The 14,398-nt window shown below is 39.4% G+C and overlaps 1 protein-coding gene across 1 annotated transcript in view; it reads right to left on the minus strand.

The window, feature by feature from the left end:
* Positions 1-3,759: 3,759 nt before the first annotated feature.
* The window catches only part of aoc2 (amine oxidase copper containing 2), a 17,213-nt gene continuing 6,574 nt past the window's right edge, over positions 3,760-14,398 (minus strand). Inside the window, exons 3-5 of the mRNA XM_039825532.1 lie at positions 7,524-7,690; positions 6,426-6,558; positions 3,760-5,824 (exon numbers count right to left, since the gene is read on the minus strand). Coding sequence (XP_039681466.1) covers positions 5,534-5,824; positions 6,426-6,558; positions 7,524-7,690 — 591 coding nt within the window. The 3' untranslated portion in view covers positions 3,760-5,533. The remainder of the gene's footprint in view (positions 5,825-6,425; positions 6,559-7,523; positions 7,691-14,398) is intronic.

The following is a 14,398-nucleotide window of genomic DNA, read 5'->3' on the forward strand; positions in this document are numbered from 1 at the left end:
CCAAGGTATTTGCAATAATGTGTACTAAAAGGGGAAACTGTGTCTTGAGGGACCCTGAAGAGGGCTGTTTTGTGCCGATACACGTTGCTACCCAGCTCTACTTTTAATGTAAGATTTCAATATGAAAAAGGGCATTTTATAATAATTTTCACAAGAAGGGTGCTAAACTCCGTACAGAGACGCAGTTGTCTCTATTTACCCTTTATAGACTAGGCCTAGATTTCCCCCTACTAATTTCCTGGTTCTCCTACATGAAATCAAGGAGATGGTTAACTTTTCCTGCTGACACTTTGTTTCTCTCACTATAACTCTAGAGTCGGCACTCGCTCCGAAGCTAATCATGTCACTCTTAGGGTTTAATCCAAGGGGTAAACGGCGCTTCAGAACTCAAGCCATCTATGGCGCCATTTTGTTGCTACCTGGCCATCACCTCCCGTTAGCATCCCGCTGACCGCCATTTTTTTTTTTTACGTCACTTGACAGTGAATAACTTTACATCTGAAGCATTTAAAGACTCTATTTGTCCATTGTTTATTTCTAAAGAAACACGACAATGTATGAAAGGCTCCATTACCTTGTACCTCACGTTATGGCTCCGTAGCAGACGTTTTTGTAAAAATAGGCTAACGATTGTGTCATAACCAAGTGACTTACTGTCGCACAGTAGAGGAATTACCGTATAGTACAGGAGAAGGTCGCAGGCAGTTTTGACTTACATTAGCTGTTTAGGTTTAATTACTAATGTTAACTAGCATGTTAGTTAGCAATAATTAGCCTGTGCCTATGTTATCTCCTTACGGTAACGTATGAGAACAATAGACACGTAGGTAACATTACGTAGGTAACGTAGGTAAACATTAATAGCCTACATGTTAGTCACTTACGAGTTCAATGCAATGCTGCTCAGTGATATTGCAGCAGAGTTTTTAGACATTTTTTTACAATTCAGTTTTACATGTATTTTTGCAGTGCACACTGCACACAATTGTACATTTCTGAGGTTCATTTTCTTTAATTTTGTTTGGCCCTGCCCTAATGAAGAAATATTTGGTTAACTTCAGGTGCTTATTCCCGTTTGCAGGCGCTTACACATCCTCATCAGCCACAGAATGGATTTCGATAACGTAGCCTAATGGTTTAGGAATCATTCAATGGTTTACACATTTCGTTAGTTTTTATAATAGATTTCTATAAAACATTGATTATATAAGGGTTGCCTAGATTTTCAGAAGACAAGTCCCAGACATTCCACCTGGCATTTCATAATTAGCGCTGCAGCAGATGTCACGCTGCAGCACGCAACTCATTTGATCACGCAGCAGAATTGATAATTGCAAACTGTGTTGATGATGGACATAAACTGTGTTCTTTAATCCTAAAAATGATACAAATAATAGATAAAATGTCAGTTTGGGATTTTGGGAACGCATATTTCAATGATATCGATACATTACTTGGGCTAAAAACAAACTGTGTGCGGGAGTGAGAGCAAGTGAGAGATCACTTGCTCTCACTCCCGCACACACATGCCGGCCCTGCTATTTTCGTAAGAGATCGATGCAAACTCCAACGCACAAGTATAAACTTCAGGCCACTTACGTAGGCTATAGCGGAAGCTTTGCATGGAGCCGCCGCAGAACCATAAATCACGCTTTAAGTGTTCTGTGTCATGTGTTGAGGATAACAACGGTTTGGCCTCAGACCAGATTGGCGCCCATCGCCATCCAGATGTTTTTTTAACTATAACGCCCATGTCTTCACAAGACTTCACCGTACAAATAGTTTTTTCTGCATTGACTGGGTGAGAAATGGAGCGGGATATTTAACTGCTATTTTGCTGCTGACATTCTCTAATGAAATTATTTTGTCTTTAGATATGTAGTGTTGGGAAGTGGCAACACTTTTATGCTACTAGTTTTAGTTTCCAGTAGCTTTTGGGCAGCATAGTTCTATTCAAAATCATGTAACATTTACTTTAGAGAGAGATATTGAGAGCCTTCTTGTGCCAATCACTCTCAATTCTGTCCATCCTACTCCTACGACAAACACAGTTAGAGACTAGCTGTTGAACATAGTGAAGTATTTAGCAGACAGAGATTGTTTCTCGGGAGTTTCTGGAGACCAAACTACAGCTAAAATCTGTGTTAATATTGTACATTATATATGCTCTATACTATATATTAGGGGTGGGACTCTCTTGGCACCTCACGATTCGATTCGGATTCAGATGCCGATTCGATTCTAAACCGATTATCGATGCATCTGGATGCAACAATATACATTTACATGCGTGATTTAAAAAAAAATACATATATTCTGAGTTTGCTACTCAGAGTTTGCTAATCACTTCCTAGACAAAGCAGCTAGACAAAGCTTAGAATTTTACATATATTTTGTCACACAAGTTTTAATGAAATGTTTTGTCTACTGAGGTTTTTATTTTTTTTATTTTGTAGTAATTCCATGCTTAAGCCTTAAACATGCTTGTGAAAGTCACCTTCTCTCAAAGTAATCTTCCATGTCAGAGCTCAGTCATGTGGAATGGAGTGTAAAGGTGGATCATTGGCTTCTTAGAACATGAAACATGAGGTGGTCAGATGTAATGTGATACAGTAGATGAACAGCATGTGTTTTGCCTAATTATTTTATGTATGTCTTATTAGATCATGTGTATATATACAAAATGTATTTATTTTTTCCTTTTTGCCATTTTTGTGTTTTTTCTGCACTCTTGCCTAAACTGTAAGTTGTTGTCCATTATCCCATCCGCTTTCAGTCACTCGGTTTTCTGATTTGTACTTGTCTGGAGACAGTAACTTTTTTTTTTTTTTTTTTAATTGATTATTAACTTATCTGCATCGAGCATCAAATCGCTCCAGAGAGAATCGTGATGCATCTAAGAATCGATTATTTTTCCCACCCCTACTATATATTTACATTTAACAGGTGAAGACTCCATTGACTCCAAATTTTCATTCATATTTTCAGCCATAGCCTATTAGAGCCTCCACCTTGACTGGCATTTATCAAACGGTAGTTTGGAGTCGTTTGAACTTCAAGCTTAGCCGACAGTCCTGATAGACAGTATTGTGTAATATAAGTGCCATTAATTTATCAGAAAAGTGTATGAATACACTGATTGTGGTTTCTTATTACTAGTTGTTTTGTGGCGTCATAAATGAATGTACAAAAGTTCATGTGCTTTTTATATTATTTAAAGGAAAACAAATCTAGTTGTAATCTTGCAAATTGTGACCCTGCAAGATCCCCAGTCTTTACATAGTATGACAGATGACAGTCTTTACTGTTAAGATGTGAGATGGTGTCAGACTTTAGTCTTTTCAAAGTCTGCTCAGAGTCTTCTAGTGTATAAAACAGACTCTAAAAAGACTTATATATTTATAATATATATACGAATATATTATTACGTCTGACATCAGGGTTAGGGTTAGACTAAACAACCTGTCATAATGTCACTAAGTTTGTAGTCACAGACTATAAGATTTTACTACCAAGACTTAAAACTTACAATAATATGAAACACGTTTGATTTTGTCGGGATGTCAAGACTGACTCAGACTGAGTTTTATGACCAAACCAAACGAGTGAAACAACGGGAACGAGCCCCAACGCTACCAAGACTCTAATGATTTTATTCCAATATTGGAAATTTGTCTGCGGCTGTGTGTGTGTTTGTGTGTGTGCGCGCACGTGCATGTATGTGCCTGTTTGCAAAAAAACAAATGCAGCAGACTTACCTTCTTGGACAAATAATTATTTTATTTTTAGAGGAAACAACATTCCTCAGAATGTTGCACTGCAGAAAGATTATACAAAATGAATCATTCAGATGTTCAGTAGTCCCAGCCTCGGGCCACATCAGAGAGCAATCCTGCTAAGGAGACTTAATGATCATGTTTGTCAGTGTTCGCTATTACACCCAGTTTACTACAGTGTCAATTTACAATGTTTATATCGTTGCTGTCGAGCAGAAACTTTTTACCTAAGGTAAATAGCTTAATAAAAAGCTTTCAAATTCGCCTTTTTCATTTCCTGAAAACCAACAGTTTTAGGTATCGCTTTTCACCCGACACCAACGATATCACAGTTGTTGTTTACAGTGGTTCATAAACCAAGACAGAAAAACTCTCCCAATGCCATTTGGATACATTTTGACTTAATGTTAATATAGTGGCTCCTGCCATCAAAGCAAAAATTATTGCAAACATTATTGAAAAGCCTCTTTGCTTGCAAAGTCCTAATCACTTCCCTATGGATATCTACTTGCAGTGAATAGTCTTGTAAGTTAAGGTAAGTTGTAAATTGTGTCTGAAATAACGATTAGCCTATAACTTTGTTTTTTATTCAAACAATGACAACTTAATTCTTCAGTTTTACAGATAAAATTACTGAAGTGAAAATAAGAAAACAAAAAATCTGTCACTGCATGGATTGCTAACTTTCGTCGATACCCCCAAAAAAGGTACAAGACTACAAGTCCACAGCCATGCTAATGGCTCTGTAAAGCTGCACAGTGGTTATTTGAGTTAAATGCTAACATCAGCATGTAAACCAGCTCAAAATGACTGCTAACATTCTAATGTCCACGTTTACCATCTTAAGCCCGTTCGCACAGGACACGGGATTAAGACCACAGACGAACTCCCCAATTATTACAAATTACTCAAGATCCCCAGGTAATACTAGTCAAATGCTAACATTTGCTAATTAGAACTAATGACTAAGTACAACTAAAGCCCTATTCACACAGAACTAGTTTTACATGGGGACCTCTAGTAAAGTCAATAATTGTAAGCCTTTTAAAGTTGAATGTTTTGATTCGCTGACAATAAGAAAATATAGAATAACAGCAGCCTTATGAATCAGGGTGATTTTTAAGTTGAAAAGCGCTATAGTGGCATTTGCAGGTAAGTTGAGGGTGATTTGTAGAGGAAATGAAATGGCGCTTTAAGTGTACTATTCAAACAATGATTTAACTAAATGCTGAATTTCTATTTATTTGACATGTTAAGATGTTTCGATTTGGTTTCCCAGATTATAATTGTATCATTGAATTGGCCATATTTGTCCGCCAAGGCTATATTACTATTCGACCCTAGAAGGACCCAGAACAGTTGGTATTTCAGGGAGACAGTTATGATTTTCATGCTGAACTTTGGTCACTGAGAAGGTTCCCCACCAGTGTCCATACCAGCATGACTAGGACAGGTGGAATCTGTAGAGGACTCTATTAGTGTGATGAAGATCTTTTCTTCACTACCTTTTTGTGGTTATATAAATGAATAACTGGGACTATTAAAAAAAAAATGTTTTCAACATTTTGAGAAATATGATTATTTTCTTTCCATCCAAGAATGAGAGGAGAAGATTGATAACAATCTGAGAGGGTATTGATCTTCTCCTTGCACTTTCAGAACCACTAAGTAAGTAAGCATATTTTCCAAAATGAGAAAGTATTTTCTTTACTTATTTCCTTGCTTGGTGCAGCAACGCCAAGGCAGTGCATAATAAATCAGACCCAATCTTCAAACTTCATGACTCCGTCAAAGCCGTTGTAGGTGAACGGTTCAAGGACGGGGCTGCAGGTTTCTTGAGCAAGGCAGGCCATCCTATTGTTCTCACAGCTGTCCTCACTGCCCGGGTCAATGTACACACTATCAGCAGAGTGGATAGACGGGTCCTCGTCAAAATAGTTGTGGGGCCGCAGCAGAACCCCGCCCCCATTGCCCACAGTTACCGTGTTGGGGATGTCCTCGGAGTGGGGGATGTGGAGGAAGCCAGTGGTCACCCAGGCAACCAGGTCCTGCAGGCACATTTTCATACACATCATGCAAATTCAAAAATTCAGCACGTTTACATATGTGTTTATATTATCTTATCACATAGACGGTATAAATAGTGGACGTAGCATCTGTGACTTCACCCACTGGTTTGTGGACTGCTGTTTTAAAGGGTCGAGTTTGGCGATACGGGCGTCGCCATCTTGGTTTTTTGTAAACCTGACGTGGTGATTTTTGGTGACAGGGTGGCACTATGGAGGCCAAACCAGTGTAATTTATGGTTGCAAGGGCGCTGTGCTAAGCTAAACGACAAAGACGTTTTTCAACTCTGCTGGATGGGACCACAATTTACAAAATCAACATTGAAGAAGACGTGAAACTAGTGATTAAGGCCATAAACTCATTATGAACATTTTTACTGAGGTAATAAATCAAGTGAGAAGTAGGGTAATTTCCCCATAAACTGACTTCTTCTTGCAACCAGTGGAGTCGGCCCCAGCTGGAAATAAGATAGGATGCAGGTTTAAGTCATTGGCTTAATTTTTTAGACCCGAAAGCTTTGTCCATTATTTTTCAGTCTACGTCTTTTAATTATTTTCACATACACATTCTATCTCAACACACCTCGTCTTCAATGTTTTCGTTGTCTTTAATGTACTTGCTGAAGTCGACAGCTGGATTCCAGATGTTGTTCTGATTGTACAGACTGGAGCTGAACTGCTCTAAATCCTTATGCTTGGTGATGGCAACCTTATACCTGGAGATGACAGAAGAGCCGCAAAAGAGATGGGTTTAGATGGCCAGCAGCATGTCTGAACATTTAAGGCTCTGTTGCTCATCACCAGACAAGAACATTGTTATAAAATGATCCCCAGATTATGTTTAATGGCACATGACATTTTTTATGTAACGCCAAACAATGTCCCACACATAGAAATAACGTTGAAGGCAAGTGCTGGTGCTGGACCAACAGAAGACAGCAATGAAAACATAAAGAAAGGTGTGCACACTATAGCTACCTTACATGTAATTTATTGCCACATCCACAAATAACTTACGTATTAAGCTAATGCTATTCTTCAGACTTCTTATTACCAGCCGCAAGAGCAATGCTGGTATTGCGTTCATTGCGTTGGATAGGTTAGAAATATAGTAGATTTTGACTGGGCTACTCTGCTGAAGAACCATGACAGAACCACGATCATCACTTTTTGAGTATGTTAGAGTCACATAATCACACCCATTAGTGGTGTCACTAGTTCTTTGGGTGACATCAGCAGTATGTTGTCTGCAATGTAGGTGAGATTTAATGTCATGTTTTGTGTAATATGTGACCCAGTGATCCAGTGGTCCAAAAATGTATCATTATGAAATTCAAAACATGCAATCTGCAATCATATGCACTGTATCTTAATTTCTCTAAAATACTTTGACAAAATAAACGTCCACAAAGAAACAAATACAGTCTGACTTCAGGACCAGCCCTGCCTCTGTACTGTACTGAACTCTAAATACAGTATATTGTTTCTGACGTATTATAAATACGTTTTTGAGTCAGCATAAGGCGGAAGTCATGGTGGATGGTTAGTGGAGGTCATACTATCCTCCTATGAGTATCTGTAAAACACATCTTGTCTAACACAACTTTTAATCATCAAGGCAAAAAAGTGTCATTAACTTTTGAGAGTGAGTTTTCTTTACTTTGTGGCTGTTCAGTCTCACCTGGCCCACGACATGGCTCTCTCCTCGGCCTGGCTCTCTGGGAGGTGGTCCCCGGTGAAGCTAAACACCTGCAGCCTGTAGGACCGATGGTGTCCCCAGCGGTTGGTCTTGTTGCTGGCGATGTGGAGGTAGCGAGGAGTCTTAGTGTCGTAACGCAGAGCTGCCTCCTGTGTAAGTGCACAGTAAACTAGTAAAATTAGTCCCACAGTCAATATGTAGGGTTACTTTGTTAACTGCAACATGGCTGGATTAAAGAGCCCCTATTATGTTTTTTCTCAACTGCCTGAAAACGGTTTGAAATTCCTCAATTAGTGATGTCATTTATTGAGAATGCCAGACCAGTTTTTCATATGTGCTGTCCATAGGTGCTGCTTGAGCAGGCATGTTTGAATTTGGCAGTATGATTAACATAGAATGTTTTTTGAACATTAAAACATGTAAACCTACTCTAATAGGGTTGGGTACCATTAAAATTGTTACCGGCATTGGTACTGGTATCGGAGCTACTTCCTCATGCCGGCACGACACAGGGCCAGGCCACAGCAGCAGGGTTTCCTGGCACCCAGAGACTGACAAGGACACGTGGCAAAAAAGTGTCATTAACCAAACCTCACTTTGGTAAATATGACCACCTAGCAGTCCTGTTACGGCCGACTTACACCACAAGGCTAAAATCAAATCCAGTCACAGTGAGATCTTTCTTCCTCAGCCCTGCAGAGCTGCAGGGCTGTTTAGAGGCCACAAACATGGACATTTTCAAAAAGGCCACTAGTGATATCCCACTTTGTGTCACAGGACATTAAAGTGGGAAGGACATAACACAACCTACACCTACAATAACAGCTGTGAAAAAAATAACTGTGTGCAATAACACATAACATAACAAGACCGAAATGTGTGCAATAAGAAAATAATGTGAAAAATCCCAGTTGCAAAAATGTATATATTCATAAGTGCAATATTATTTGTTGTTTTTCTATGTCCAATAAAAATGTAGGACCAATATCTACAGTAAATTCACAGTATATTGTTCTTCTACTTTATATTTCATTTATTTTTTAACATGTTTTTTATTTTTTATTTAATGTTAATCATATTTGTTATGGGAGAAACAAAGGTCTTTTTATCTGAAGGCTGGACTGGAAACAGCCGCAGCTTCGATTCTGACCTGCAGCCCTTTGCTGCACGTCATTTCCCCTCTCTCTCCTTCTTTCATGTCTTCAACTGTCTTATCTAATAAAGGCCTAAACAAATCTTTAAAAAAACTACCCAAAAGACTACCCTCTGGAGGGAATGATCAGTCAGAATTCAAATGGAGGTTTGACCCAGTGAGGGCTATTAAAACCTTTGTCAATTACCACCTCCTTCTGGACAGGAGGAAATGGACCTTGATTTGCACGTTACCTGGCTTAACCAAGATGGATCACAATAAGATATGCGTTCTGGCCAACAGAGACACATGTGGCTGAGTGAGTATAAATGAAAGTGTTCTAATAAACGAGGCATGTTGTGATAAATGAAGAGGCCTAAATGACACAGAGTAACCTGAGCTCAAAGAGGCTTAAAACCTTACCTTAAAGCTTAAAAACAGCTGATGGGAACTGCAGATTTGGTGGTAGTTCTCTGTGGGTTTGTCACTATTAGCAACCACTAACATGATACTTTACTACTAAAAATGGTTCAAATGACTATTTGTTAATGACCTCAACCTGTAACTTCTACACCAACCTCCTGATCCTATTCTGTTTAAGTTCAAGCATTCCTGCTTTAGACTCAGACTGCTGTTCTAAACCACACTTTTTTCAAAACACTGCCCAATCTTAATGGATACAATCTTAATCGACAGGAAATGTGATTACAGAGCATATATGTAGGCTTTAGCTGACAGAAAAATGATTTACTTTTAATTAATTACTAATGGATTAATTGGGAATTATGTTCATGTCAACACTTACAAATATATGCATTAAAGTGGACATGTTATGCTTTTTCGTATTGTTTGTCACATTTACAATGTTATAATGTCAGATTTTCATGTTAAACGTGGCCAAAACAAATAATGAGGTAAATGTATTTTAGAGCTAAAACGTTCAGATTTCAAACTGTTCTAAACCCTCCAGTTTCAACAGTTTTTTCAACTCTCTGCGATGATTGGTTCATCTGCTCCAGGTAGGCAGGACTGGAGTGTTGTTTTTACTACTGCGGTGGTGTTAACATTGTTGCATGTAGCCAGAGCTGTATAGTAACGAAGTAGAACTACTTCACTACTGTACTTAAGTACTAAAAGGCTGTATCTGTACTCTACTGGAGTATTATTTTTTTCTCCTACTTCCACTTTTACTTGAGTACATATTTTCGATGAGTTTAATACTTTTACTCCGATACATTTTTTTTGTGCTGCATCGTTACTCGTTACTGTTGTGAATTCCTCACGCTACGGAGCTGTGTAGGTTACAGTGTGTTTAGTTACGGCTACGTTAGTTACGTATGATAAGTACGTAGGTTACATAATAAATCCCGAGATCGCTTTGTGTTTCTTTTCATTACGGTTGCCCGTTCAGAAGTCAGAGACGATGTAAGTTTGTACTCTTTCTATTTAGCTATTGTTGCAGCAGATTAATCTATTCCTGAGTTGTTTCAGTCTGAAATGAGTACTGAATGTTAACGGTTTGACCCTGTGATGTGAAGCTGCTAGTTTATCTGTATTTTGCTAGCTTGCTAACTTTCCACTACATCACACATTTTATTTCAGTATTTTGTTAATAAGTGATTGATAACCCACTGTTATATCAGATAATAGTAGTTATAGCAGCTGTGACATTAATGTACCTTTTGGAGTTTATTTCAGAAACTTCCTTCATATCCAGCAATGTACAGCTTGTGACTGCCTTAATACCAAGTAAAAAGTTTAACTCCAACAATATGATATTCAAAATTTGACTGCTTTCTTTAATAATGACATAACACAATAATTGTACTTTTACTTTTAGTACTTGAGAAGTACATCTTAAAATAAACTACTTGCAATACATAAGTACAAAAAATGTTTGTACTTCCACTTAAGTGGGGTGCTTAAAGAGCACTTCAACTTCTACTCAAGTCACTTTTTTGATAGAGCACTTGTACATGTACTAAAGTCTGGGTCTCTAGTACTTTATACACCTCTGCATGTAGCTACATGCTAACGGCAGTAAAATGTCATCTTGGCTGCCAGTGTTGTTAAATTCACCCAATTCCGTTACATTACTCCTAAACATTCCTGATTATGTAGTATTTGGTTAAAAAGCCTGTTCCTGTGATTTTTTTTACTCTAGAAAGTGCTGCTATTCTACTATCCACTGCTAACATAGTAGTTACATGGTAACGGCAGTAAAAGTTGTCATCTTGGCTGCCAATTTGTTAAAATCTCCCCAATTTCGGGTCTCATTCCTGTGGAGACATCTTCGATTAGGTAGTGTTTGGTTCAGAAGCCTTTATCTATGATTTTTTACGGTAGAAAGTGCTGCTTCGTTCCACACACACACACACACAGTGAAGTGGCGGCTTTGGAAGTGCATGCAAATTTACAAAGTAGAGGGGGCAGGTCACCAATAAAAAGGGAACTGTCTACAGAGTTCAATGATACCTCACACAAGAGTATACCTTAAACGGCTCACCAGTTATGAAAGGGGGCGTGTCTTAAGCATAGGGGGCGGGCCAAACCATGACCAATGAAAAATGAACTCTCTGCTGAGTTCAATGATACCCCACACAAGAGTCTACTTAAACGGTTCAAAAGCCATAAAAGGGGGCATGGCTTGAGTACATGGGCATGGTTAAAGTATAGGGGGCAGCTCAGTATGACATGTAGACCACACATTCTTTTTTCATGTAAATCGGATGAGGTTTGTCATATAAGCCGGATTTCCTGTTGCCAGCAGGGGGCGCTATGACCAAACGTCAATTTTGGCCTATAGTTGTCCTCAGGCCTGGACCCTTGTCAATCGTGAGAAATTTCGGGCAGCTATGACAATGTACACTAAAGTTACAACAACTTCTTCATTCATCAATAAATGCTCAAAATGGCCGCCACGCCCACACTGTTGGACGGAAATTTTTGCTTTTAATAATTTTTCATCATTGAGGTCTTTAGATGACACAGACCAAAATTGAAGTTGTAGTCAGAGTAGTTCGTTAAAGTATAGCACCTATAGTTTGGGACATACTTCCTGTTGCCAATAGGGGGCGCTATGACTTTGAGTCAATTTTGGCCAGTAGATGTCCTCAGAGTTAGAGTCTTATGAATCCTGAAAAGTTTCGAGCCAATTGGACAATGTACACTAAAGTTACACCCACTTCCTGTTTTGATGTTTCTTTTGATAAATGTTCATCTATAAGGTCTTAAGATGGTACAGACCAAATTTTGAAGTTGGATGAAATCTCTAGGAGAAGTTCATTAAAGTACGATGTGGAAATAGCCAAAATCCCACTAATTTCAAACTTTCAAATCAAAACGGCGGACTTCCTGCTGCGTTAAGGGTATGGCTCCAATAAGCTTTTTTGTACGTCTTGACATGCTACATATGTGTACCACGTTTCGTTAGTCTACGTTTAATGTACTGATACGACGCAAGCCATTTTTGTGCGCCTATTCCCGAAACCTTTAAAATATGTAAATTTTCATCAGGCTTGATGCAACCGCCAATTTTGGTGAGTTTTTGAGTATGATAGCCCCTCAAAAAGGCGATTAATTTCCAGAAAAGAATAATTCCTTCAGTTTCACTAGGGCCTTTCGCCGCTGTCGGCGCTTGGGCCCTAACTAGCGATACAACAGCAAGGCTGCGTCAGAGCTCAGATGCCAGGAACACTCTGGCCAATCAGAGCAGACTGGACTTTGTCGGGAGGGGGGCTTAAAGAGACAGGCGCTCCAACAGAGCAACTCATACAGAGGGTGAATACAGGTGTAGCAGCCATGAGCAGTATGAGAAAAATAAAGTGTTTTTAACATTAAAGCATGTAAACATGTTCTATTACAAACACAAAATACAAGTAAACCCCTGAAAATGTTATTGCCCTTTAATATGAACTCAGCAGTATATTTCACAGCTTGAAATATTTTGTCTGGGATGCCTTTAGCATGTAGCTTATTCTGCACTCCTATAAATCCCTTGCGCCGTTGGACAGTGAAAGCGCTGTAGTCAGATTTAAAGCGCAGCATTGGAATCACGAATCAGACCTTCCTGTTGTACTTTCCTCGCCCCCTGAATAATTGCTTGGTGGTCCTGATATCTTAGACACCTGAGAATCAGCATGCATTTCTTCTCGATCTGTCTTCCAGTTCAGCCAACTTCAACTCAAATTTCCTCTGGTCATCAATTTCACCGTGTTTCTCATCTGTCTGTTGTCCTTCTGTGCCTCGTCTAGTCACTGTAATAAATCTCTTACTGTAGTTCCCTGCCTCTCCAGCTCTGTCCTGATGTCAATTTCTGCCAACGCTTCCTTCACCGCGATGCGTACCGCTGATTGAAGCCCACTTTGTTGCCTTTCCAGGACCCTCACCATGGCCTCCTCCATACGTATGGAGATACACGTTAGCATCAGAAACCTTGCTAGCCATTGCCATGCTAGCATCGTTGGCAGAATTCTTTGCTCAGTTAAACTTCAGTGGGGTCTGCTCTTTCACTCCTGCAGGCATTCCGCTAAGTTACCGTGGTGACAAATCAAAGGATTGGCGACGAATAAAAAAAATAGACCTGGTTTTCAATAAAAATGCGGAGATAGGGTGGAGAGCTCTAGCCTTGAGCAGCCATGCAGTTCGTCGGTCATGTCATCTCGTAAGGCATCAATATTTATATATTGCGAATAATCGTTATTCCCATTTACCATTTAGTTGCCAATTCCTATTTTTTCTCCAAAATGTGCGTACGCATTGGGTCAGAGTTTGCGTGGAGGACCGCACATTCTCCCATCAAGTTTGTTTTTTATAAATCACAACCTTTGCGTGGGAAGTGGCATACGCACATTTTTAGCCCAGTTTTGTGCATATGCCACGTTTATAAATGAGACCCCTGGTCACTTGACCCCAAAAAAAAATCTGATTTGGCAGAGAAATTGCAATCGCAAACGTCCCATTTACATGTATTGAGTTATTGGCCAAAACATATAAGCGTTGATTATAGTGCCAAATATCTTCGCCAAATTTGGTACAGAGCATCATAGTGGGATGTTGAGCAATAATCTCAAGTTTGCTGATAGCATTTCATTTGGCCAACATATGATAAAGTTCGTGTTTGGTAGCTAGCTAGGAAATTTTGTTTGGTTGTCAAATGCGCATACTTTAATGTAGCAAAATTGTTTCCATAACTTTTGATCAGGTCCATCTAGAGGTGCTACCTACCAGGTTTCGTGCAGATTGGTCGCACGGCCTAGGACGAGTTTGAAAAAGTTGGTTTGGCACATTGGGCGATATTGCGAAAAAAAACTTCTTTTCTTCAAAACACAAAGGCTTCAAAGGTTTTCTAATGTGCGATGTGTACTGTGGGAGGCAAAAAAAACATTATAGCACAACCTAGTGGTCCACATGTGTATTTTTTGGTAGGTGAGGTCCATGACCCATTGTACATCTACCCTGTAGATTTAAAGTTGCTCACATCAGTATAAGTGGTGAATCCAAAGGTGGGTCCCATGCAGACGTGTATAGTCCAGGTGCCAGAAAGTAAAAATCCTGCCATGTTTTTGGATCTGCCTCTACATCTACAGTAGAGGAGCTGGTTTAGTGATGGTTGGGACAGCTGCTGGACAGGATTTCTACTTTCTGGCACCTGGACTATACACCTCTGGTCCCATGGGCCATGCCCACTTGACCAATCAGTACCCCATTGTAGGGGTGGCCTCAG

The sequence above is a fragment of the Perca fluviatilis genome, chromosome 15 (genome assembly GCF_010015445.1).
Source record: "Perca fluviatilis chromosome 15, GENO_Pfluv_1.0, whole genome shotgun sequence".
Classification (NCBI taxonomy): domain Eukaryota; kingdom Metazoa; phylum Chordata; class Actinopteri; order Perciformes; family Percidae; genus Perca; species Perca fluviatilis.